Source organism: Podarcis vaucheri (genome assembly GCF_965113315.1).
Source record: "Podarcis vaucheri genome assembly, chromosome: 6".
NCBI classification, from domain to species: Eukaryota; Metazoa; Chordata; class Lepidosauria; order Squamata; family Lacertidae; genus Podarcis; species Podarcis vaucheri.
This window is the reverse complement of record NC_138764.1, coordinates 36,209,272-36,232,737: the sequence shown is the minus strand read 5'-3', so window position 1 is coordinate 36,232,737 and position 23,466 is coordinate 36,209,272. Positions and strand designations below refer to the sequence as shown.

Here is a 23,466-nt window from a genome sequence, read left to right as displayed (position 1 = left end):
TTACCACAATATTTTAAATTGATATTACTGGTATACCTCACTGCTTATTGCATAACATTGTATCAGGAGTCAGATTTTTAAAAGTCAAGATGTTAAAAATTTGCAACTTGCTTTTTCTGGTTCTGGAAGAAACAACTTTAAGCAATGGTTATGTCCCTCAAATCCAACTTCAATCATCATGAAAATATTTGGTTTCATGTTTCTTTCAACCCAGAGTAATTATGACCAGCTCTTTCTGAAACCTTTTAAAAAGGATAACAGTATATTGCATTTCTTATTCAATGAATGCATTCATAAGTTGTGGATTAACACATGAACAGAACCATATTTACTGATTTATTTACAGTACTTTAATGCAAAATATGGCAATACCTTTCTATTGGCAAGAGTCTCAACACATTCTTTTCTGGTTAAGCAAACATCTACCACCAAAAGGCTAAAGTCATTCACATGCCACAATACACTTTCCATTATCTCATGTTTTAGACAAAACATCTTTAGCGTCCAGCTTGGCATAGCATAAAACATTTGTACTTTAAACTATTTTATGATAGTAAATTATTCAAGTGTTAGATCACCAAGGCATAGCTTTAAGTAAACTTTATTGGTTGACAGACAGTGACAGCTTTTGGCAAATAGCCAAGACTTTGGTGCAGTACGAAGAGCAAAAGACTCTTTAGAGAATAGTTTTTTCCTGTAGTGATCTAACTAAATCTCTGGAACTTACTATTCTATTTTGCATTTACCTTCCTGGCTTCCCTCTCCCCATAAAAAGAAACAAACTGTTAACTGTATTCTGCTCTCTCTCAAATACAGCTTTGCTTTGCTTTGCTTTTATAAATTAAAGAGTGTCCCATTTATAAAATCTATCAACACATTTCACAGCACTTCAAACACAAAAAAACTGTTGCAAGTATTAAATGTTTCAAAGTAAATGACAATGTTAGAACAATATTTTACCATTTTATTACTTCTATTGATCATATTTTTGCACAGACCAACTTAACATTTTAAAAAATCCCATAAACAAACCGCATATAAAACCAGTAATAAACAAAAACAAAGACTCATAGAATCGTAGAGTTGGAAGGGACCCAAGGGTCATCTAGACCAACCCCCTGCAATGCAGAAATTCCAGCTAAAGCATCCATGAGAGATGGCCATCCAACCTCTGCTTAAAAACCTCCAAGGGGAAGCAGAGCCCACAACCTTCCATGGAAGACTGTCAAACGCCTCTTACTGTCAGAAATTTCCCCCGTATGTTTAGTCAGAATCTCCTTTCTTGTAACTTCAAGCCACTGGCTCAAGCCCTACGCCCCAGAGCAGGAGAAAACAAACTTGTTCCCTCACCCAAAGTATGTATTTCAAGGAACAAATCCCACCCACCTTAAGTCCACTTTGGGACCTGACCTTGTGGAACAAGTTGCACTCTCTCAGCCTAACTCATCAATGGTTACCGTTAATGATGACCGTGTACTGGCTCCAGAATCAGAGGCAACACACCTCTCAATGGCAGTCACTGGGGGAGAACAGCAGGAGAAAGCAGTGGTGCTCCTGTCATTGCTTGTGGGATTCCTACAGGCATCTGTGCTGGTCAAAATTGGCCCTTGCTCTGTGGTCCATCAGGGCTTGCGATTAAGAGGGTGCAACTGTATTTGGCGTTCTTGAATTGTATCCTTGAGGGTGGGAGGTTTTATTTATTTTTTAATAATCATTTTTATTAACTGACCAATCAAATCAAATCAAGTCACATCACATAAATTCCGAATTACAAAGCCAAATTTTAAATTTTTGGGTGGGAGGTTTGAAGATAGATCGATTGTGAAGATAGTTTCTCACAAGTCAGAGGCTGTGGTCTCCTTAGTGACACGTTCAGGAGCTCTTCTTTTAGTGGAATTTGTGGTCCACCCGGTACCTTTGGTGACATTGTTTTAGCACCAGATGAAACACTGATGGACTGAGATTATGCTGTTTTGCTTGTGTGGCTGTTGCATGTTTTAAAATGGGTATTAATTGCCTGGAGACCTTTAGATAACAAGTCTAATGATAAGCAATAATAATAATAAGGTAAAGAACCCCTGGATAGTTAAGTCCAGTCAAACACGACTATAGGGTTGCGATGCTCATCTAACTTTCAGCCTGAGGGAGCCAGCGTTTGTCCACAGACAGCTTTCCGGGTCACGTGGCCAGCAGGACTAAACCACTTCTGGCACAACGGAACACGGTGACGGAAGCCAGAGCGCACGGAAACGCTGTTTACCTTCCCGCCAGAGCGGTACCTATTTATCTACTTGCACTGGCATGCTTTTGAACTGCTAGGCTGGCAGGAGCTGGGACCGAGCAATGGGAGCTCACACTGTCACGGGGATTCGAACAGCTGACCTTCTGATCGGTAAGCCCAAGAGGCTCAGTGGTTTAGACCACAGCGCCACCCTCCCAATTAAGCAATAATACCATTGTAAGGAATATGAGGCTCTAGTGTCTTGATACAGGGGACAGTCTGCTGGAATCATCAAGGGCAAGCTCCCCCCTGCTCAACTGGGGTTGGTGGTATCGTTTTTGCTGCTATTTGGATGTTTTGTACTTTATTGTTAGGCATTATTTCAGTGTTTATTAACATGAGATGTTTGTTTGCCCTTATTGATATTAGCGTGACTTTGTGTTCTGCTTTGTAACTGTTAAAGCATCATCACGAAATGTTGCATTTATTCTGTGCGTTGTTGTGAGCCACTCTTTTCGAGCATGTTTCTAGCATGGAAAAGTGGCATACAAATAAGATCACGATGTACACACCTGCAATTTATGTTTGTGTGTGTGTAAAAAGATTGTATTTTCTAGAATTATCCTATGATGACTACCATATTAAAGGATTTCAAACAGCATCTGAACAAGTATCATCAGTGCAACATGATGGAATGGATTTACCTGTTGTGCCCCAAGAAAAACGATGATGCTAAAGAGAGACAATATTGGCAAGAGCTTTGCGCCTGCATTTTAATGCTTTAATTTTGTCCATTATGACTGACCAGAAGCCGCATAAGCTCCGAAAGAGCCTACTGGCTTGCAAGAAGGCCAAAAAGGCAGCCAACTAATCCTTCTGAAAACTGCTGCATTCTACAGAACCCTCCATCGTAAATGTATACCTCTCCAATGGAGCCTCCAGCTATTATCTTAGTGGTGAACTCAGTCATCCCTGCCAGCTCAGACAGCAGGAAATTCCCTGCTAAGATCAGTCCTTCCTGTCATCTGCACAGCCTTTCGTTTTAATAATGGCATTTTTGTAGTCTGTGATTAAAGATAAAAACGAAAATCCCGTTGAGTCTACTCTCCTATGATAAAGCATGGCTGCTCCATTGAAGCATCTTCACTGGAACAATGTATTCGTACTTCGTAAGGAAAAAAACTCTTTTAACACAGGCTTTGAAATCCCCCTACAAAACATGCTGACATCAGCATACAATGAAAAATGGAAGTACTTCCTGAAGCAGCTATGGGCACCATCCCATTTTATTGGAGCATTCCTTGACGGAAATATTACTGCCAAAACACAAAATAGAAATGAATTTTGGTACTACTGCTACTAATAATGCAGAAGGTTTAACCCCATTTCGGGGGGGGGGGGTTAGAACAGAGGAGATGTCCACTGCACTTAAGAATCCTTTCAAGTACTAGTTTTGAGGGGCTGCAGTGCTGCAGAGATAATAACTAACAGATGGACATTCATTCCTAAGTGGTGAATAACTCTTCCTTGTGGTTATGATTTGTGAATGGGAAAATAGTGAAATGCTCTTCTCAGTTATACAGCAAGGGGGGGAAACTACATTCTGGATTATAAAATTCAGTTCCACCTACAACTATAGCATACCTTAAACTTTGCACTTATGTTTGTCTCGTTACTAATGTGATCATTCAGATTTGTGAAGTATTAAGGGAGCTAATGTTTTCCGAAAGGATTTAGAAAGAGCTTTGGCACTTGAACTATAACTTGGTTTAAGTCCCCATAAAAAGGATTACAACACTGCAATAAAATGCAACTTCCTGAAAATAGATATGCTTTGTACACTGAAATTATCAAATATTCCACCTCAGCTAACCAAAAGTGTCTGTGCGTACGAGTCACTTGTGTATTTGCCAGCTGAAGATGCTGCTTCAGATGCACTTTTAGGAAGGATAGCAATTATCTTCCCTTCACTGCTACTTAGCTCCAATTAAGACATTTTGCCCAGCTAACAAAAAATAATTAGTTTCAATTGTTTGCCTCATGAAGCATATTTCACCATGAAAGCCTGACTTTTAATAGGACATATCCTTTACATTTAATGCTCCATTACATAAACGTTTGTTCACTTATAAGCAGCCACCACCCACCTTTTGGAATATAGCTGACCCAAAGTGGCTTACAATTTCAGCCTAAAACTAGAAACGGGAGCATTAGCTACACAAGAGAATGGGTGTTGTTTAGGAGAAAGGATTCTGAAAAAGATAGGTTTTAAAGGTCTAATCAAAAATAAGTGGCATGGAGGCCACACATACCTCTGTGGGGGATAGGTTCCACTATTTAGAGGTCAGGCTATATAACTATAATCATTTGAATTGTAAACCGGCATTGTATATCTTTGCCTATGTAAACCAAAATGGGGGGCATGACAATATATGAAGAGAAAGTCCCTAGAGTCTGTGTCTGACATCTGAAGAACATTTTTGTCTTAAAAACATGCCACTTGTAGTCACTTAGGACTGCTCCATCACATGGCAGATGCAACAACTGGGAAGAAGTACCTTCACCACAATCACTGCTATGCAGTAGGGTCAAAGATCAGATCTTATCTGTGATTAATTGGTCAGGTCTGGTCTAGCCTAGCATCTTTGTTCTAGTCATCATTCCTGTCACTACATTACACAAGCTCTTAATAGGCCAAGGATTTCCCTAGCTTCTAGCTTATAGTAGCAAAACCCCAAGACCTTTCAGGAAACCACCGCGATCCACCTGGCGATGGACTATCTTAATAGATTCCCCCATGCCTATACAGTTTTAGATTCTCTGTAAGTCCTGCCACATAAAGATCTGTCCCCATAATAAAGGAGCCACACAAAGCTGCCAATCATTCCTGATCATCTTCGTATCCTGGATATAATACCAGATCAAGAGCATGCCCTACCACAAATATGACAGATCCACCATTGCTATGGAAATAATGGAATTCTGAGTCACACCCGAGAAAGAGATCTTGGTATCAATGTTAAATGATGGCTGCCCCTTACACACTAAGTGTCTTCCTGCTTGAGCTGTGGAGTTGGAATTACATCAAAGGAACACCGATTCTGTCTCAAGAACCCAGTGCTAGGAGCACACTCTCAAAATTACATGGCTTTTGGGCAGCTTATCCTGAAAGGGAAACAGAACCCATGACAGATCATAAAAGGTCTCCCCCCACCCCCGACCATCATCATGTCCAGGCAACTGATGAACCAAAAACTGAGGCGATTAAATCACCTGATATGTAGAAATCATGACTGCCTGAATCCTGCATTGATCGAGGAGAAACAGCCAAGAGAATGATGAGGACAATAAAAAGAAGAAGACTCTCAAAGCAGGAGAGCACTTTTGATGCAGCAGTAGACAGAAGCCACTTTCCCTTCCCAGCACTCTTCTCTTTTCTGCCGTACTCATGTAGCACAAGAAAAAGGACTACAGTGATACCTCAGGTTACATACGCTTCAGGTTACATACACTTCAGGATTACAGACTCCGCTAACCCAGAAATATTACCTCGGGTTAAGAACTTTGCTTCAGGATGAGAACAGAAGTCGTGCTCCGGCGGTGCGGCAGCAGCAGGAGGCCCCATTAGCTAAAGTGGTCTTCAGGTTAAGAACAGTTTCAGGTTAAGAACAGACCTCTGGAACGAATTAAGTACTTAACCTGAGGTACCACTGTACAGGCAAGAAATAGATAATAGCCCACTGAGGCTCATGGGGTTAAGTTATGTATCAAGACCCTGGTTTTACTGACAAGCCTGGAACAGAAACCAGTGAGCCAGTGGTTGTTTGCTAGCTTGATGTAGGAACTGACTACAGACTCCGGCAAACCTTAAGACATTATTATTATTATTATTAATTATTAATTATTATTATTATTATTATTATTCCCTACATCTGTAGATTTCATTTTTTAAAAAAATATTTTTTTATTAACTGGCCAATCATATCATATTAACTCATATCACATAAATTCCGAATTACAAAGCCGAATTTTAAATTTTGTTGGGGGGACCCATATTTCAAGATCCGAAGGGGGATTCTGATCATCTTCTTGCTGCTGCGTTGATGTCCCAATCAGTCCAAATCAATCCAAACAAAGTTCATAGTTCTATCCCATCTTCTCTTGCTGTTTCCACATCACATCTTGTTCATATATTTTCTCTTTTTTCTTTATGATCTCTTCTGATAGTCTCCTTAAGCCGACAAACACCAATAGTAATAATAGTCCTGTGTGAATTTTCCGTTCTTCCAATCCTCAAATCGAGATGGTTTCCATATATCGTCTCCTTCATAGATAACATCACTCTTTCCATCATAGTCTCGTAAAACTGTCGCTCTTAAGTCCCACTGAGGAGTTTAACCCACAATATATAAACAGCTCTATTTCTCTCTTTCTCCTCCCAGACTCAAGACCTCCGACAGAACTTCCCAATATGGCGACGGCATTTTTAACTGCGTCATTCCCAAGCTCTTACACATTCCACGCTCTTCTTAAAACGTGCTTTGGTTCGAAAGTTTATCTCCACACAGCCTTAAATCCACAGCTTAAGTCCTTAAAACGACATTTCTGACTCATGAGAGGAGGGGATTCTTGTTTAATCACATAGGGAAAGAAGGAAGAGTTCCCCCCTCCCCCATCAGTCATTTGCCGTACCTTGTCTTGGCGTATCTTCTCATGTTTCATTCTTATCTTGTTTTGTCAGAGATCTCTTCTGTTAGCAGTCTTTACTCCCCCTTCTCTCTTGAAATATGTGCATTCCTTTCATCCAAATTGTTTCCTTTGAAGTTCTGCATCTAGTGGCGCGAATCAGGGATGGCGTTCAGGAGTGCCGAAATCCCACAGGAGGGCTTTGTGCCTAGTGCCCCCACCCCCACAAATTTGGGGGTGGTACAGGGCACAGCAGGCAAGGGCCGTCCCCTCCACAATCCTGGGGGGGTTAAGGAGGCTAATTACCCCCATCATAGCCTCCAAATTACCTCTGTGGGTCGGAGAGATGCTATTGTCAGCCATCTTCCAATGCACCCCCTAGTGGCCCCCTATTCCCTACATCTGTAGATTTCAAGGCAGTTCACAACACAGCATTACAATATACAAGCCACAAAATACGTAATAAAAATAAGAACAACCCAAACTAGGAACTAGGAGGGATAGATGTATAGGGGCTACAGGCCACAAGGCAAGGGCCCTGATTTCTACTCAAAGGACTCCCTGGATGTAAAGGTATAGTGCCCAGTGCAAACATTTCAGAGCCTAATCCAACAAACAGCCATTCACTTAGCAACAATCAGTGTTTGTCCTGCAAGTGCAGCCGCATTGCGTCTCTGTAAGTTTACAGAAGGCAGCAGCACAATGGCAGTCAAATCTCAGGAAAGCAGATGGTAGGAAAATATGCAACAAGTGAGGCACAATAGGAGGAAATATGAAAGGTAGTTAGGGAATCCCCGAAAACAAGCGCACACCCCCACAGTTTCCAAGTGTAACACTGTTCAGTGACGCTCCATAATGCAATGATCCAAAGGAAAAGGCTTGAAAAGCTAGTCTAGAACTTAAAAGGGGGAAAGATATGTGGTTAAAGTTACCACAGCCTCCAGAACTCAAAATGTCCCAAACAAAGTTGGTGATTCCTGGTCTAGTTACAAAACACCAACATTGAGGGAATTTAAGATATTAACTTAAACATAAATGAAATTCATAAATATCTGTTAATTTTGTAGCTAAGAGAGATCTAATTTAATACACAGATGTTCAAAGAGTACAAACGCAGAACTTAACTATGAAGTGGGAACCGTGTAGCACAAACAGAATCATCATGTTAAATATTCTCTCCTGCACCATACGAGAACTTTAGTTTTAAAATGGAAGTTCAAAACATATCTTGTTGCTGTATAATGGTGTTACATGCTGATGAAGTTGCAAGTTGTACAAACGAATTACCATGGCAAAAGATACATGCAAAACTTTCACATAATTTTTTTGCTATGCACTGGTAATCTACGTGTAGGAAAGATGACATGTGTGCCACAAATGTTATCTGGATTTATATCAACCAAAACATGTTTGAAACATATACTCAGGAGCTTAAGCTCTGGCAGCTAATCATCACTACTAATGGGAAATTGATTGGGAGCAGTAGGGCTGCCTGTCAATGGAAGTATCCACCAAATTACTTAAATAAAAAGTATTTCCCACAAACCCTATATCTGCCAATTTCCTAAACAAGGAGTTCAGGAAAATAGGTCAAAATTATTAAATTTTGATCTGGGCAAAGATGTTCCATCTATGAAATACCTAGTAACTGTTTTGCTTCAAACAGTGCAGTCCCAGCAGTTGTTCTCCTATACCTTAGAACAGAGCTTTCCAAACTTTTCATGTTGGTGACACACTTTTTAGACATGCATCATTTCGCAACACAGTAATTCAGTTTTACAAGCAAACCGGAGGTTAAACTAACCCCTTTCCAGCCCTGGGAGGAGCGCGGGGAGCATTCACGTAGCGCACCTACACACTGCAGCCAACACACGAAAGTGTTACGATATAGCATGGAAAGCTCTGCCTTAGAATTCTGTCCAGAGATTTTGATGAAGCTTGTTACAGAGCAAACTAGGGCACCGTTTCAAACCACAGCATACAAATTCTCACCTTGCTTACACAATGATGTCTTTTAAACAGAGTCCATGCCACTTCTGGATTCATATTATGAAATTGTAAGCTGCCCGGGAAATGCGAATGTGGCCCTGAAGGCACATAGTACAAATCCCACATATATAAACAAAAATAAGTATTGATTAAGCACAGCTTATTGTTGAAGAGTTGTCCTTGTTACTTATACCAATTCCCATGCAGATTCATTCCATCAGGCCCAACACCAGATGTAAGCGGTATATTATTGATACTGGCCACTCCATGATCTTGATACAATTGGGACATTTCTGTGATGCGAACAAATAGATTCTGTTGTGCTACATAATGTACAACTTTGCCCAAACTAAATCACACCAGTATGGGATGCCTGCTGCAAAATATCCCAATGGGATCATCTGGCCAATAGCTGAAAGACATAGAAAAACCTTGAATGTGAAAGCTATATTGATTGACTGAGCACTATACCATAGTCAATGATAGTCTAGAACCGTGGTTCCCAACATGGGGTAATTTGATTTTTAAGGGGGGCAATTCGAGAATGAGTTATTAACAGTGAATGGCATTTTAGGCTTTCTCCATGTGAATAGGAGTTCACTTTTTGAATAATAAGAATTATATGTAACCGGGGTGGGGTAGGGCATCAGGATTTTAGAGATGCTTAGGTGGGGCATGGCCAAAAAAGCTGGGAACCACTTATGTGTGTACACACACAGACACACAATAGTGGTCTTCTTGCCTAACTACAGTTATGACAAAACCTAGTGGGAATAAATAGCTGATGCAACAAGCATTACATAACTCTATGTAGTCATTTGTGGTTCTGGACAAGGCCACTGGGAACAGAAACACGGACTCTTTAATCTACTGTGGAGAGAATGAAACTTTACGAAAAGAAATAGTTACTTCTATGTACTGTATTCATTTTATTTGGCATGTTTTCTTCCATGAATAAGAGAAAGTTGAGGTTATTTTCCCAATTAACGCACACTGAGTTATAAAACATAAGTATCTTAATCTCCGTACTTTTAACATTCCCATCACAGGTCTTCACATTCTTACAAAGGTTGTATTTGCTGCCTGCCAAAAATTCACTAACCCTTGCAAAACAAACATGTTCCCTCTTCTCTGCCAAGGAAGGAAGGTCAAACCTCTCCTGACAAGGTCAGAGGAACAGTTCTAGTTCATTACTGTCGGAAAGAGATAAACAGAGGGATTCCCTTTTGGCAACATAAAATGGAAAATCATTCTGGGGATTCTTTTCGACAGCAACATGTAAGATTCCCATCTCAAAACCAGTGAAAGAAACAATCCTAAGAATACTATTCCCAGCTATGCCTTTATCCCCTTTTCACCTCAAAACACCAGCTTATATTCAGCTACATCCGTATACTATGACATATGTATTTATTGCTCCATTCTAAAGTTTCTAGAATGTCTCTGGGTTGTATGAACTTATACAAAACAGTTACAGGTCACAACGGTTAAAGCGATTTCAACAAGGTGGTTACAGAATAGACCCTTGAATTAAGGCACTATCAACACCCTATAAACACACTGTTTGCTCTGTGCAACTCTTCAGATTTACAGCGTTTTTCTTTATACTTATGAAAATCCTGGAGCTGTTAACCAGAGATAAGAACTGACTAGACACAGGCTAATTCCTTTAAGGTGGTGATGGCAGACTGAATCACAAGTAAATGGAGATAATCAGTGAACTAATGAAAATGTTACAATGCTGGAATGCGAACATTCAAAGTGGGACACGTTTCGATATTAAGGTCCCCCATATTTATTTGAGGATCTATTGCATTTAGCCACATTTTGATTGCTCCCTAATTGACTGCTTCTATATTAGAAGAAATAACTTGGCAAACTTTTTGATTCATTTCTAGTCCATAAGGGGCAAATTAAACTGGGATGGTTGTTTTGGAAGGTGATTACTAAAGCAATGATGAACATCATCATCATCATCATCATCATCATCATCATCATGGCAACTAAATTGCTGCACTATCAACAGCCAGCACAAGGAGTCCTTAATAGTATAACAGGGCTTCCCATCCTCTCCTCTTCCTGTGCCCCCAATCTGGGCACTAGGAGAAAGTGATTGAACCTGGGACTTTCTGAATGAATAGCAGATGCTCTGAATGGCACTGAGCTGCAGCCACAGAAGGAGATGTCCACACACAGATTATTTGCTGGATTAGGAACTTCAGAGGCAAATCCGATTTATATCTGAAGGTAAGTGTTGCCTATTTGCATCCATTCACTTTTGATGGAGTGCGTGGGCATACAAAAAGGCACCCCTATTAGTCACAGGTAGATACTTCTTAAATATGCAACTAGACCTGGAACAGTGTTGATCTACTAACCAATTCGCTAAAGGTTGGCCAGGTTTTCAATACAATGACACAAGTCATCCTTGCTAACATACTACAGTGCTACCTTGGATAACATACACTTCAGGTTACAGACTCCGCTAACCCAGAAATAGTACCTTGGGTTAATAAATTTGCTTCAGGATGAGAACAGAAATCGTGCTCCGGCGGTGCAGTGGCAGCAGGAGGCCCCATTAGCTAAAGTGGTGTCTCAGGTTAAGAACAGTTTCAGGTCAAGAACAGACCTCCAGAACGAATTAAGTTCTTAACCCTAGGTACGACTGTATTCATGGTTATTTCAAAGTGTATTTAATGTAAGCAGGAGTTTTCTTACTAAGCATATGAGACAAAGCCAGCTTGTTTTTCAGCAGAATGTAAATACCCACAGGAAACCAACATAACATGAGAAACAAAAGCAGATTTTACAGCAATGACTCTTAAACCCTTTTCGACTTTTAGGTATGCAAAGCTTTGTTAAGATCACACAAAAATGACGTACTTAAAGAGTAATTCGTTTCACCAAAAGTTTACTTTCCCTTGGAACAGTAGTGAGGGAACAGGAGGTAGAAAGCTTCTCAAGAACTCTCCTCATAGACCACAAGTTTTCTAAGCCACAGCTATAAACTAAGCTGTTATGCTTGGATGAAGTTCAACAGATCATGGTTACATTTTTAAAAGCAATTTTTTTTGTTGAGGACTGTCCACTTGATTGCAGCTACTGGGTCTAATCCATGCAAGTGCTAAAATGAATGGTAGCAAGTTGCAATCCTTAAAATACTTGCTTTCCATCCCTGGTTTCTGCAGCTGCAAAGGAACTGGAAGTGTGCTCTTCAGTGTACCCGATTCTTTCTCCTTTACAGCAGCCGCTTCAAGTTTTGAGCCATGGCTTTAACTTTCCCATGCCTAACTTCTTATGACACCAAGCCTGGGAAATGTGGGCATGGATCACCCAAAACGGCCTGACAGGCCTATCTCCATGGCCTCATGGGCCTAAATTTGGCCCACAGTCTAGAAGATCCCCACCAATGCCATAAAAATAGTTAGCAACTTTTAAGTTATATAGGAAAATAGCACTGATAGAACTTAAGGCACTGACAAAACCGAAAGGTAACCATCATCTTTACATATCCCTAAACTGAACTAGGAAATGTCTATTTGGGCACAAAAACAGATATCACACAGCTGCAATAAGCATCCGTTCTGAAAGTAAAACTTAAGACTGATGTTTTATTGCAGATTTCCCATAAGGAGGACTATACTACCTCAACGAAGAACAAAGACTTCAAACAGAGAGAGCATTAAGCACAAAAGTCTTACAAGACTCACTTGCAGTCTGTCTCTATCCCACACTATGCTTGAAACAAGTTGCCAAATACATCTGCTCTACCACTAGCTTTAAAGAAAGTAAGGTCATCTTGAGATATCATGATTGGTACACAATGGCCTGGTTCGCGCATAAACCATGGTTTATTGCTTTAGCAGCATATGCCTCAATAAGCCCAAATGAAGCATTGCACTTGCTGCTCCCCTGCAGCTAAGAGGCTGAGTGATGTGTTGTTCAGTTTCAGTTTTACTGTATTATCATTACATTTAAGCCTGGGATCCAAGTTTAAAACAAATTCTAGTATATTTTGTAACAAGTCAACATCAGACATGGGTTATGAAACCTTGGTTCAAATACAGTGGTACCTCAGTTTACGAACTTAATCCGTTCCGGAAGTCTTCTTAAACCGAAACCATTCTTAAACCAAGGTGCACTTTCCCTAATGAGGCCTCCCGCCACCAGTGCCTTTCCACCATTCGGATTCCATTCTTAGACCGAAGTAAAGTTCGCAAACTGGGACACTACTTTGGATTTTGCGGAGTTCATAAACTGAATCGTTCGTAAACTGAATCGTCCGTAAACAGGACTGTTCGTAAACCGAGGTATGACTGTATAATGTTAAGACCAGATTCATAAAAATTAAATTCAGTGCAATAGGAGCAGGAGGAGGATATGCATAGGCCCACAGCTTCACTTGGGCCAGACTTGTTCAAGCCTGCCCACAGTGCTAAAAACATGGTTTAGCATTATATGTGAACCAGGCCAATTAGTGCTTTCGATATGCACCCATCAAAGTAGATTCTGCAACAAAAGAAAAGTATATAAGGTGGAATTTAATGGATCTTGCTCTGCTGAAGAAAGACATCTATCAACAGAACGGACAAAGAGACACTTTTCAGCAACCTCTCTTCCTCCATGGAGCCTCTGCACTGAAGGGTTAGAGAACCGTCCTGAGGAAGGCTGCAGAAGAGAAGATGAATGGCTGAAAATTGCTTCCTTCCCTATTCTGCTGATGTATGCCTTCTACCAGTGAAGTTACACCCACTGAATTCCCATATGATCCGATACTAGCTTTCAGGCTGGAGTCTACTACACTGGGATCAGCAGAAGTACAGCACTAAACCAGCAGTCAATTGATGGGGTCCCCACCATACAAGGAGCAAAACCCTAGAACAGTGTTTAGGTCCTAAGAACATAAAGCAGAGACTCTTCACAAAAGAAAAACTATATATTATTAATGGCTAGCGCAGGTGTCACGCTAGTCAACTGTTTAAGGATCTAGCACAGGCCACGTGGTTTAACATCTGCACTGATATTAACCAGACTTAACTGTACCCTCGAGACACACCTAACTGAGCATTTGAAGCCAGGTAATGCTAGCTTTCTATGAGAAATAGCTCGAGGGAAATGCTGTCCTGCAATAAAACTTTGTCACATTCAAGTCAGAAAGCCATACCAGTCATTCATGAATTATCACCAGGGTAGTGTTATACGTTGAATTAAAATAATTAATTAAGTATCTCAAACACTCATTGTGTCAATTAGTATCAACTTCTTTGGTTACAAAGACTTGTCTGACCACTCTCCTGGGAAAAGGAGAAGGTGAACTTCCCTAACCAGATTGTATAATTTGGCAGCAGTTTCTTTCCTTCCTTTACTGGAAAAAGCAATATCCCCTACTGCATGAAGTCATTCTGAAGGCATCCCAAACATAAAGCACTAGACAAAGTTATTAATTTATTCTGAAGAGGACAAATAGATATTTCTAAAAGGAACGCAATGAACTGCAAAAAAGCCCCATTCAGTATGCATCAGCTAAGCCTCACTTGGAACTGACTGCCCCCAAAAACAACAGAAAAAGAAGAATAAAATCACCTACTGTGTTACCAGATGGCAAATTTGTTTTAGAAATTTATCCAGATTTTGATCATTGGCTTTTGCATCCTACTCAGCGGGAGAGTCTAGAATTTAGAATATTTAGCAAGCCTGTTGTTGTTTTTTACGCCATAGTATTTCTTTACTGATACCTAGCTGTTATCACCCTGAACACCTATATCTGATTTGTACAATATGATTGCATTATTGGCATTTCAGATATTATATTTTTGGAATTCTGGGTAATTCAGATACCCTCACAGATACCCTCACAGAACTGGAGCCAGTCAAGATTACGCAGAAGCAGATCCTAATGCTTTCAATGGAACTTACTCTAAAGTAAGGGCAACACTATATAACCATTTCCTAACCTCTCTGAGTAATTTACAATCCCGTCTTTCTTCTCCTTTTCACATTCCACCCTCCCTTTTGCCTGGGACTTAATTAGTTCAGCTCCCGTGCTGCACCTGTTGTTTCTGAGGTAGGCGAGTCTATTTATGGACTTTCTTTGTGGATGCTGTTAAGCGTGTAGATCTGTGGATTTCTCTTTGTCACCAAACCCAGAACAAGAAAGAAAGGTAGGACTGGAAACCTGCTTGGACTGAAAAGGACTAAAAGCCACTGAGTGGGCTGGTGCTGTAGTGGGTGATACAGGAGTGCAGATTCCCCATTCTCGGTCTACATCTATCACAGTGGCTCTCCAGGGGTTCAGACAGTGGTCTTACCCCCAGCCCTACCTGGAGATGCTAGGGAATGAATGCGGGCTCTTTCACACACAAAACATGTGCTGCATCACTGAGCAGCAGCTCTTCCCTAAAGTAAAGGTAAAGGTAAAGGGACCCCTGACCATTAGGTCCAGTCATGGCCGACTCTGGGGTTGCGGCGTTCATCTCGCTTTACTGGCCAAGGGAGCCAGTGTACAGCTTCCGGGTCATGTAGCCAGCATGACTAAGCCACTTCTGGCGAACCAGAGCAGCACACGGAAACGCCATTTACATTCTCGCCGGAGCGATACCTATTTATCTACTTGCACTTTGATGTGCTTTCGAACTGCTAGGTTGGCAGGAGCAGGGACCGAGCAACGGGAGCTCACCCTGTCACGGGGATTCGAACCGCCGACCTTCTGATCAGCAAGCCCTAGGCTCTGTGGTTTAACCCACAGCGCCACTCGCGTCCGTAAAGTACCACAAGTGAAAAGAAAGTAACTGTGTTCTTCCATGCATGTCTTGCGTTTTGGACCTAAGGGACAACATTTCGCTCCACATTCTTCTAAGCTGGCCATTTTATAGCTGCCTTACTACTCAAAAGGTAAATGGAGATACAGAGTTTGCTGCTTTGTAAAACAAAAGTCTCTTACCTGATGGAGTTTTGTGGTCTGTTTTCCACTTTCATTAAAATTCGTATGTCTGACTGAGGGGACATTGCATAGGTTTTTAATCTGAAATGAAAGGCGTAACATTAGATAAACCTTGCCACGTAAGAAGAAATCTGTTTCATTCAAAACAAACCAGACCAAGTAATGTGCTTGTTGGGTGTAAGCCACGATGCATCACAAGACTGCCCAATATGCTTTAATGACTGATTTGTATCTCAACAGAACGTTAGGATGCTAAATATTTAGAACACATACCTTTGATGAATGACAGGATCAGACTCTTGAGGATCAATATACCGCTTTAGAATGTCATACAGTGGCTTATCATCTGCGACCCTTTACACAAAAAGACAAAAGTGTATCAATCATGAAGCCTAATACTGGCAAGAACTAGAATAATCAGGTTAACATGTGCGAAACTGTAGTTATATAAGCCCCAGTGTCAGAGCTGTGGAAAAGGCTATAAAAAAGAGCACATTCAAGAAGAAAAGAGTACCTGACTTCTCTGACAATGGTCCAAGAATACCAAGGGCCTTTGAGGAAAGGTTTTCCTGTTCTAAATGTCTCATTTCCGAAATACAGAGATGAGCTGGTGCTTTAAATTTAAAGAAATCTACCACATCTTTCAATCTGTTCTATGGGAAGACAAGCTTTCTCCCACCTTTTCTAGATAAGAAATTATAGCTGGGAGGGTGCCTAACTGAGCAATGGTAGTCACCAAGCAAGATACAAAATGGATGGTAATAATTCAAGAAACATCTATGTGTTGCAACAGGGTCAGCAAAGACCATATAATGATCAGACCTGCCCTTGACTGCATGGTGAATGAATAAATAAAACCTAAAAACTATGGAACACATTCAGTTTTATAACAGACCAGTTACAACTCTCAGTGGTAAAGATGGACATTTTAAAACAATAGGTTTTAAACCAAACCACAGAAACAGTATTTTAAAAACAAGATTTAAATTTTATGCTATGAATTCAGTTTGTTGTTTAGCCAAGAAGGCTGCAATACTCATTTTTATGAAACAAAAAGCAAAACAAGCTGTGATACAATACAATGGTAGTAGTTTACATTTCATGGTAAGCAAAGGCTAACAAAAACATTTGGGTACCTTTTTTCTGTGAATTTAGCATGACTATGAGGAAATAGAAGCTTCAAGTGCCAGTAGAACTTTTGTTCCCTGAAACAAAACCAGCGCAGACTATTATTACTTCATTATGTAAACTATTAATCACAAATGCAATTGCCTGAGCTCTGTGGCAGAGTCCAAAATAAACAAGGTGGTAGGAAAAGGTAGATCAATATCATCACGAAAGGATTCACATGATCACTTATGGAGGTAACAAACTTCTTAAAATCACTTCCACCTTGGGTTGTTTATACAAGTCAATTCAACCCAACATTGAACAGAACTAATGACTACTGCTTCATTCAAAGCACAATGGTGCCTTTACATTCTGTATAGCTTAAAATGTATGAACTGCAGCTTCCCTGATATTTAAGATGTGATAATACTTCTTTTATTATACAAGGCTATATATATAATATACACACACACAAGTATCAAGTTTAAGAGGCTCTGATATCAGTGACTGGAAACAATGCACTGTTGCCATAGCAAAGTTACTTTGACTATTGGGCAGATAAAACATTCAGCTGAGTCCAACTTGCTACAGAAACATGCACAGTAGCAAAACAGTAGACAAATCTGTTGCTATGTACAATTAAATATTCACTTGAGATATTGTTGGATTGATCAGTATAGTAACGAGCAAAGCATTGTGCAATATTTACACAGAAAGCAAGATGCAAGTTTCGCTAGCGTGAAGATGCCATGTTTTAGAAGCTGACCAGGCAGAAAACGAGTATGCTGGAAAACATATTCTAGATGGGATTTGCAGTCCAACGATGGGATTTTGAGGTCCACAGGATAGCCACCCTTGCTGTACAAGGGATCCACTTGCTTACAGAATAAACGGCAGCTGAAAGTGGATTTCCTGAGGCTATCTGTTTTCATGTCCAGTGCCCTATTCTCCCTTACCCCTGAGGAATCGCACTGCCATGAATGCAGGAAATTTAATCTGAATTATCTTACTAGAATTCACAAGATCACAGAACGGGCTTAGCTGTAGCTCTTTGCTTTTTTTTTTTTTAAAGGTAAGAGTAATCAAAAGGCAAGTTATGAGAAAGAAAAATGGGTTAAGGTTTTGGAAACATTAACCACAAGTTATATAAACCACTTGTTGCATTGACATGGATGTCAAGTGGGGCAAAATTAAGCCAAAGTAATTATGAAAAGGTTTATTCTTCTTTAACTAGTGGTTACTTGTTTGTCCACTGGGTATGGGCCACCACATGCTAAGCTTCTGTTTTTTAGCCAGTCTAATCATGAGTCCTTGAGGGGGTCTGTCCACAAGGCTGCAAAAAATAACGCTGAGGTATGTTAAGAGGAACGGTGGAACCACAGGCATGGGAGGACAATAGCTACTACCCAAACATAATTATACGTAAGTGTTCCGAACTAGACATTAAGGAGGGGAAATGAGAACCGGGATATGCAATGGCATTTTCAAACGACCCAACTGCTGCTTTAATAAAGATTTAAGAAATTTATATCCCACCTTTCTCACAGAGCCTCCAAGATGGCTTGTCCTGCACCAGTAAAAATTGGGGGGGGGGGTTGTAGAGGAGGTCTGCAAAGGTGAAGCAGCATTCATTCCTGAACCTTAATGCATGTACAGCCAGGCTTAATTCACTTTTCAGTAAATGAGGTCCCTGCAGTGTTATATATGTCTCATAAGCTTCTGTAAACAACACAGATCCAGACTAATTAAGTGATTATAGTCTCCTGTGAACCCCCACCCCCACCGAGAAATCTCATTAAAGTACATGAATGCTGAGCCTTTTATGACACACCAACCACTGAGGCACCAGTGTGACATAGCTGAGGTCCTAAACCACGTAAGGCACCAGAGGAGCCTCTGTTTTACTGAAGCTTAGCTAAGCATCAGTAACAACCCAGTAGAGATTTGATATACAGGCAAGAAAGTTGTGCTAACTTTACTGCAAGCTCAACTGTTTTTTGATCCCTATAATTTGTATAACAAGACAATTCACCTAGAACTGACTGAAGTCCATTTTCATGGTACACAAATGGCTTACCAGAAAGGCCTCACAAGAGCAGGAAAACTACCTTGCTAGGTGCATCATCATCATCATCATCATCATCATTTATTACTTATACCCTGCCCATCTGGCTGGGTTTCGCCAGCCACTCTGGGCGGCTTCTAACAAAATATTAAAATACAATAATTAAGCAAATATTAAAAGCTTCCCTAAACAGGGCTGCCTTCAGATGTCTTCTAAAAGTCCAATAGTTGTTTATTTCTTTGAAATCTGATGGGAGGGCGTTCCACAGGACGGGTGCCACTACCGAGAAAGCACTCTGCCTGGTTCCCTGTAACTTCGCTTCTTGCATTGAGGGAACTGCCAGAAGGCCCTCTTGCTCAAGCATGATGCAGCAGATTTAAAATTTACAAGAAGGATAATTCCAAGACGACTAAACATGTAACAATCTAAAAATTCTCAAGCTTCTTCATTGATTGAAAACAATGTCTACTTTATTGGCTACATTTGCACATAAACCTTGGCTTACTACTACACACAAGCAAACTGCTCCCCACTTCAATCCACCTGCTTTAGTGTTGCATCTGAAGGACTAATCACGGGCTGCTTTGCTCCCATTACTCTCAACAAACGACGACACAATAAAGTTTGGTCTTGGCTTACTGACCATGGAAAACATCACAAACCCCTTGTTCGGACATAACATTAAGCTAGGGATCATGGTTTGCTTCCTCCCAGCACAAGCTCAAAGGAACAAAGAGAGCACAATTTTCTTGTGCGTGGTAAGCCAATGTTTACAGTTTACTGTGACATGCAACTGCTATTGTTCTTTCAGTTCATTTTTATGATCAGAATGGAAAAGCTACATTACTATTCTCAATACATGGAAGACAAATAGCATTTCAGCATTAGACAGAGTACACAAATCTGTCGGTCTAAATTGTATTGTTAACATGTACCTACATCAACATGAATTTACATGTTTTTGTTTCCCCTGATTGCTTCGCACCTGTACTGCTTGATTTGCACTACATGGGCCTGTTAGCATAATGAGTGTGTTTTTAAATGGCTGCTGTTGATAGTATTTTGTCTGCATTCTGCTGACTGGAGGAGAAACCCAAATGAACAAAGACCATGATTACATTGGTTTACAGCTTGTGGCCAAGCTAAATCTATTTTTGTTAGAGGCGGAACAAAAATGGTTCAAAGTGTATGCAAGAAATCTCAATGTACCCAAAGCTTAATTCTAGACAAAAACATGATCTGATCTGCCTAGTCTATATGCCATACAGCTGGGGAGTGTTATAATCTAAAAGGCAGGGAGGCTCTGGCCCTCACGCCAAACCATCAGGCCTTCACACTTGTCCCACAAGGCCATTTTGACCACGCCATGGCAATGTGCATTACAGCTGAAGGGGCAAGTCTTGGATGCAAGGGGCTTTGCAGGCACTACCAACCAGCTTACCAGAGGTTCTTGCAAGCCCTTTGAATAGCACTTCCCAAGCATCTGACAATCAGCTGAACTTGGTGCTTTGGACGTACTGCACTAGGTGTTTTGCAAGCTTTCAGGGCAGGGGGAATGCAGTTTTTAAAAGAAGCATTTCCCCCTCTGCAGGGACTTCAAAGCAGTTTCCCCTAACCGACCATCAGTTCAAGGGATGAAAATTTAAAGTAAGCCTTTTTGAAAGCCTCTTCCCAGTGCCAATCAGCTGATTGCAGTTGAAAATGCATCTTCAAAGGAGGCTGGTCTAATTGACAGTCAACTGATTGGGGGTTACAACTACCTCCTTTGATCTGTGTCAGGTGTCAGTTACCTGATCACATTATGATGCCGGGTGAGTGACATGCTGGCAGTCCTACGCACCTGTCAACATTGGCCCACTCTGGTGGGGAACATAAGGATCTAGCATGTTCCAGTTCTCCACCCCGAGCTAAGGCTTGGAAATATTTTATATTTTTGGCAGCATCATGTTAAGGGGTCAACATCAGTTTTTGGAACCTCATTCTGCATTTGAAAGAATGTTCCCATTTTTTTTTGCTACCCAAATACCAGCCAGGCACCTGCAATTTTTCCCCGCCTTGGAATGGTGACCCAAACAGAACCATACATAGTAGAGTGTTATAGTGCAGAGAGCTGGAAAAAATGTTAAGGAAACCCAGGTTCAAATCCCCACTCATCCATGAAGTTCATTAGGTGACCTTGTGCCTGTCATTATCTCTTAGCTTAACCTACCTCACTGAGTTGATGTGAGAATAAAATGGGATGGAGGAAACAGGGAACTCCTTGCAGGAAGGGTGGGTAGCTTATTAAAAAACAACAACTGCACATACCAATAAGTTACATGCACATCATTGTAAATTATTACTGGCCAAATGGTTTTCTGGATTTACTTAGGGTAAAATTGCTGCAAGCTAAAAGTTTGCCAGACTCAATAATTATTTGAGTCCTGTTGCTAGGAAGAAAAGATGCAGCATTGTATTTTCTGGAAGAAAGAAAAATTGCATTTGCGTTGCAAAGCTGCATAGAGGCACTATCTTTTATATCCTAGACTTAAGTGTTAGGTAACTTTTTTGCAAATTCCTGCGATACTTTGCTGCTTAGTTCAGAAAATACATGCTCAATAGAGAACTATTTGGGCTGGTTTCATAATTACTCCTTGCAAGCACATCAGTGTTGGAGAATCTGTTTGCTAATATGCTGCAAGAGAGACATCTACTGGTTTATAGCGAAACGTCACAGTTCCCCTCCATCACTATCTGTCAATGAGAGATGATTTTCTAGTGTTCCTTCCAAGGTATTACTCTAGGGCTTCTCACTTTCCATTTCTTTCATTGTTTTCTGAGGACTTTGTTTGCCAGGGGGGGAAAAAAACAATTCCTTTGGCATAAACCACACACATAAACAAGTGACCCATAAGTACCTGGTCACTAGTAAACAGAAAGCCTCTACTTACCACTAACAGAAACACAAGTGGATTAATTAAAAGGTCCCAACATTCTTGACTGCCCCATACAGAACAAAACAAAAATATTGCAGAGTAAGGGATATCTGAACCCACCTCCCTGAGATTAAGTGTCTCATGCTCTACCGACTGTAGGTGCATTATGTTAATGAAAGTATATTTCTAATTTCACTTGACAATTAACATGCTGCCCAATTCACATCCTTTTGAATAATCCCAGTATTTCGTAAAATGTGCATTGTAGTTCAGAAATACTATGGGATGGAATTCAATGTTGAACTTCAGCTTGCAGATGGAATGAGCCCCCTCTCTCCTCCCCAGGCACACTGTTAGCGCAGGGTTCTTTGGACACCCCCCTGAGCCAACTGCAAGGGAGGAGAGAAAGTGGGTGGGGAGTCCCATTGTGCAAGCAGAAGTCTTTGTCCCGGGCTTAAGTTGATGGGGTTACTTAGGTGAATCCTACCCTATATTCTCCCAAAAAGAAGAAATGCAAGTTATTTTCTATTCTCCCCGTCAAAATTTTGCTTCATCAAATATTCATTAGAATGTACGGAAACTGTTTGGTGAAGACATTGAATTAATGTCAACTATATTGTTTATATAACCTAAATATCCATCAAGGGATTGTTCCTATTGTCCAACTATCGCCATGGCATAAGTCTAGCACACAGTAAAGGAATTAATTAAAGAAAAAAAATCTTTAAAATACCATGGGCTAAAATCAAGCACAAAGCTAAGCATACACAAGCCTTTTTCTTTCAGTGGGCTTAATACTAAATTGTGACGTATAGGCTTAAATTTAATCCATTAGAATGACATTTAGAACAGGTCTGTATAACTTGGGACCTTTCAACTTAGCACAGTCCAAACCTATTTTTGCAGTCCTAGCAAACCTTGACCAAAAAACAGGTATCACTGAGTTTCTGGTCAAGTCACTCTTTCTGGCTGATGGGCTAGCTTTAACTTTAGGGGCCACAAGTTATTCAGAATGACAACTTTTGATGACATTATCCCCACAGTAATATTAACTAGAAACTTACTTGTTGTTAAAGAACGTAGAATTCTCTCGTCTCTTTGTGAATCCAATTGGCAAAGTTCGTAGGCAGATGTCGTACCTTCGAGCTCGGTTTCTCAAAAAATTGACCTGATTGAGTGTTTCAAGACAGAAAAAAATAATTACTGACAATTTCAAAGTCCAGGCTAATGGTCTTGTTTTTATGCAATGCTAAGCCATGGTTTAGTAAGTGTTGCAAGAATGAGCTGCAGTAAGCTTTGCACTTGCATGCTGTGACCATAAGGAGAAGTTTGGAAACTGCTGCTTTGGTTTTTGATTCACCGTTGCTTGTTGAGATAACTGAACATGGATGAAACATAGCTTATTGTAATGATTGTTTACTGAAACAACCCAAATGCAAACCAGTTTATGAAGCTGGCTTGTTTCAACAAGCATAGTTAAGATTAACCACCGTTTATCTAGGTTTGCATATATGTAGTTAATTTAAAACAGAAGTGGAAA

At 40.5% G+C, this 23,466-nt stretch overlaps 1 protein-coding gene across 1 annotated transcript in view; it reads right to left on the bottom strand.

The window, feature by feature from the left end:
• Nucleotides 1–23,466, bottom strand: part of ZNHIT6 (zinc finger HIT-type containing 6) — a 40,033-nt gene that overhangs the window by 8,286 nt on the left and 8,281 nt on the right. The window contains exons 5-8 of the mRNA XM_082227996.1: nt 22,991–23,094; nt 16,973–17,041; nt 16,110–16,190; nt 15,837–15,917 (exon numbers count right to left, since the gene is read on the bottom strand). Coding sequence (XP_082084122.1) covers nt 15,837–15,917; nt 16,110–16,190; nt 16,973–17,041; nt 22,991–23,094 — 335 coding nt within the window. The remainder of the gene's footprint in view (nt 1–15,836; nt 15,918–16,109; nt 16,191–16,972; nt 17,042–22,990; nt 23,095–23,466) is intronic.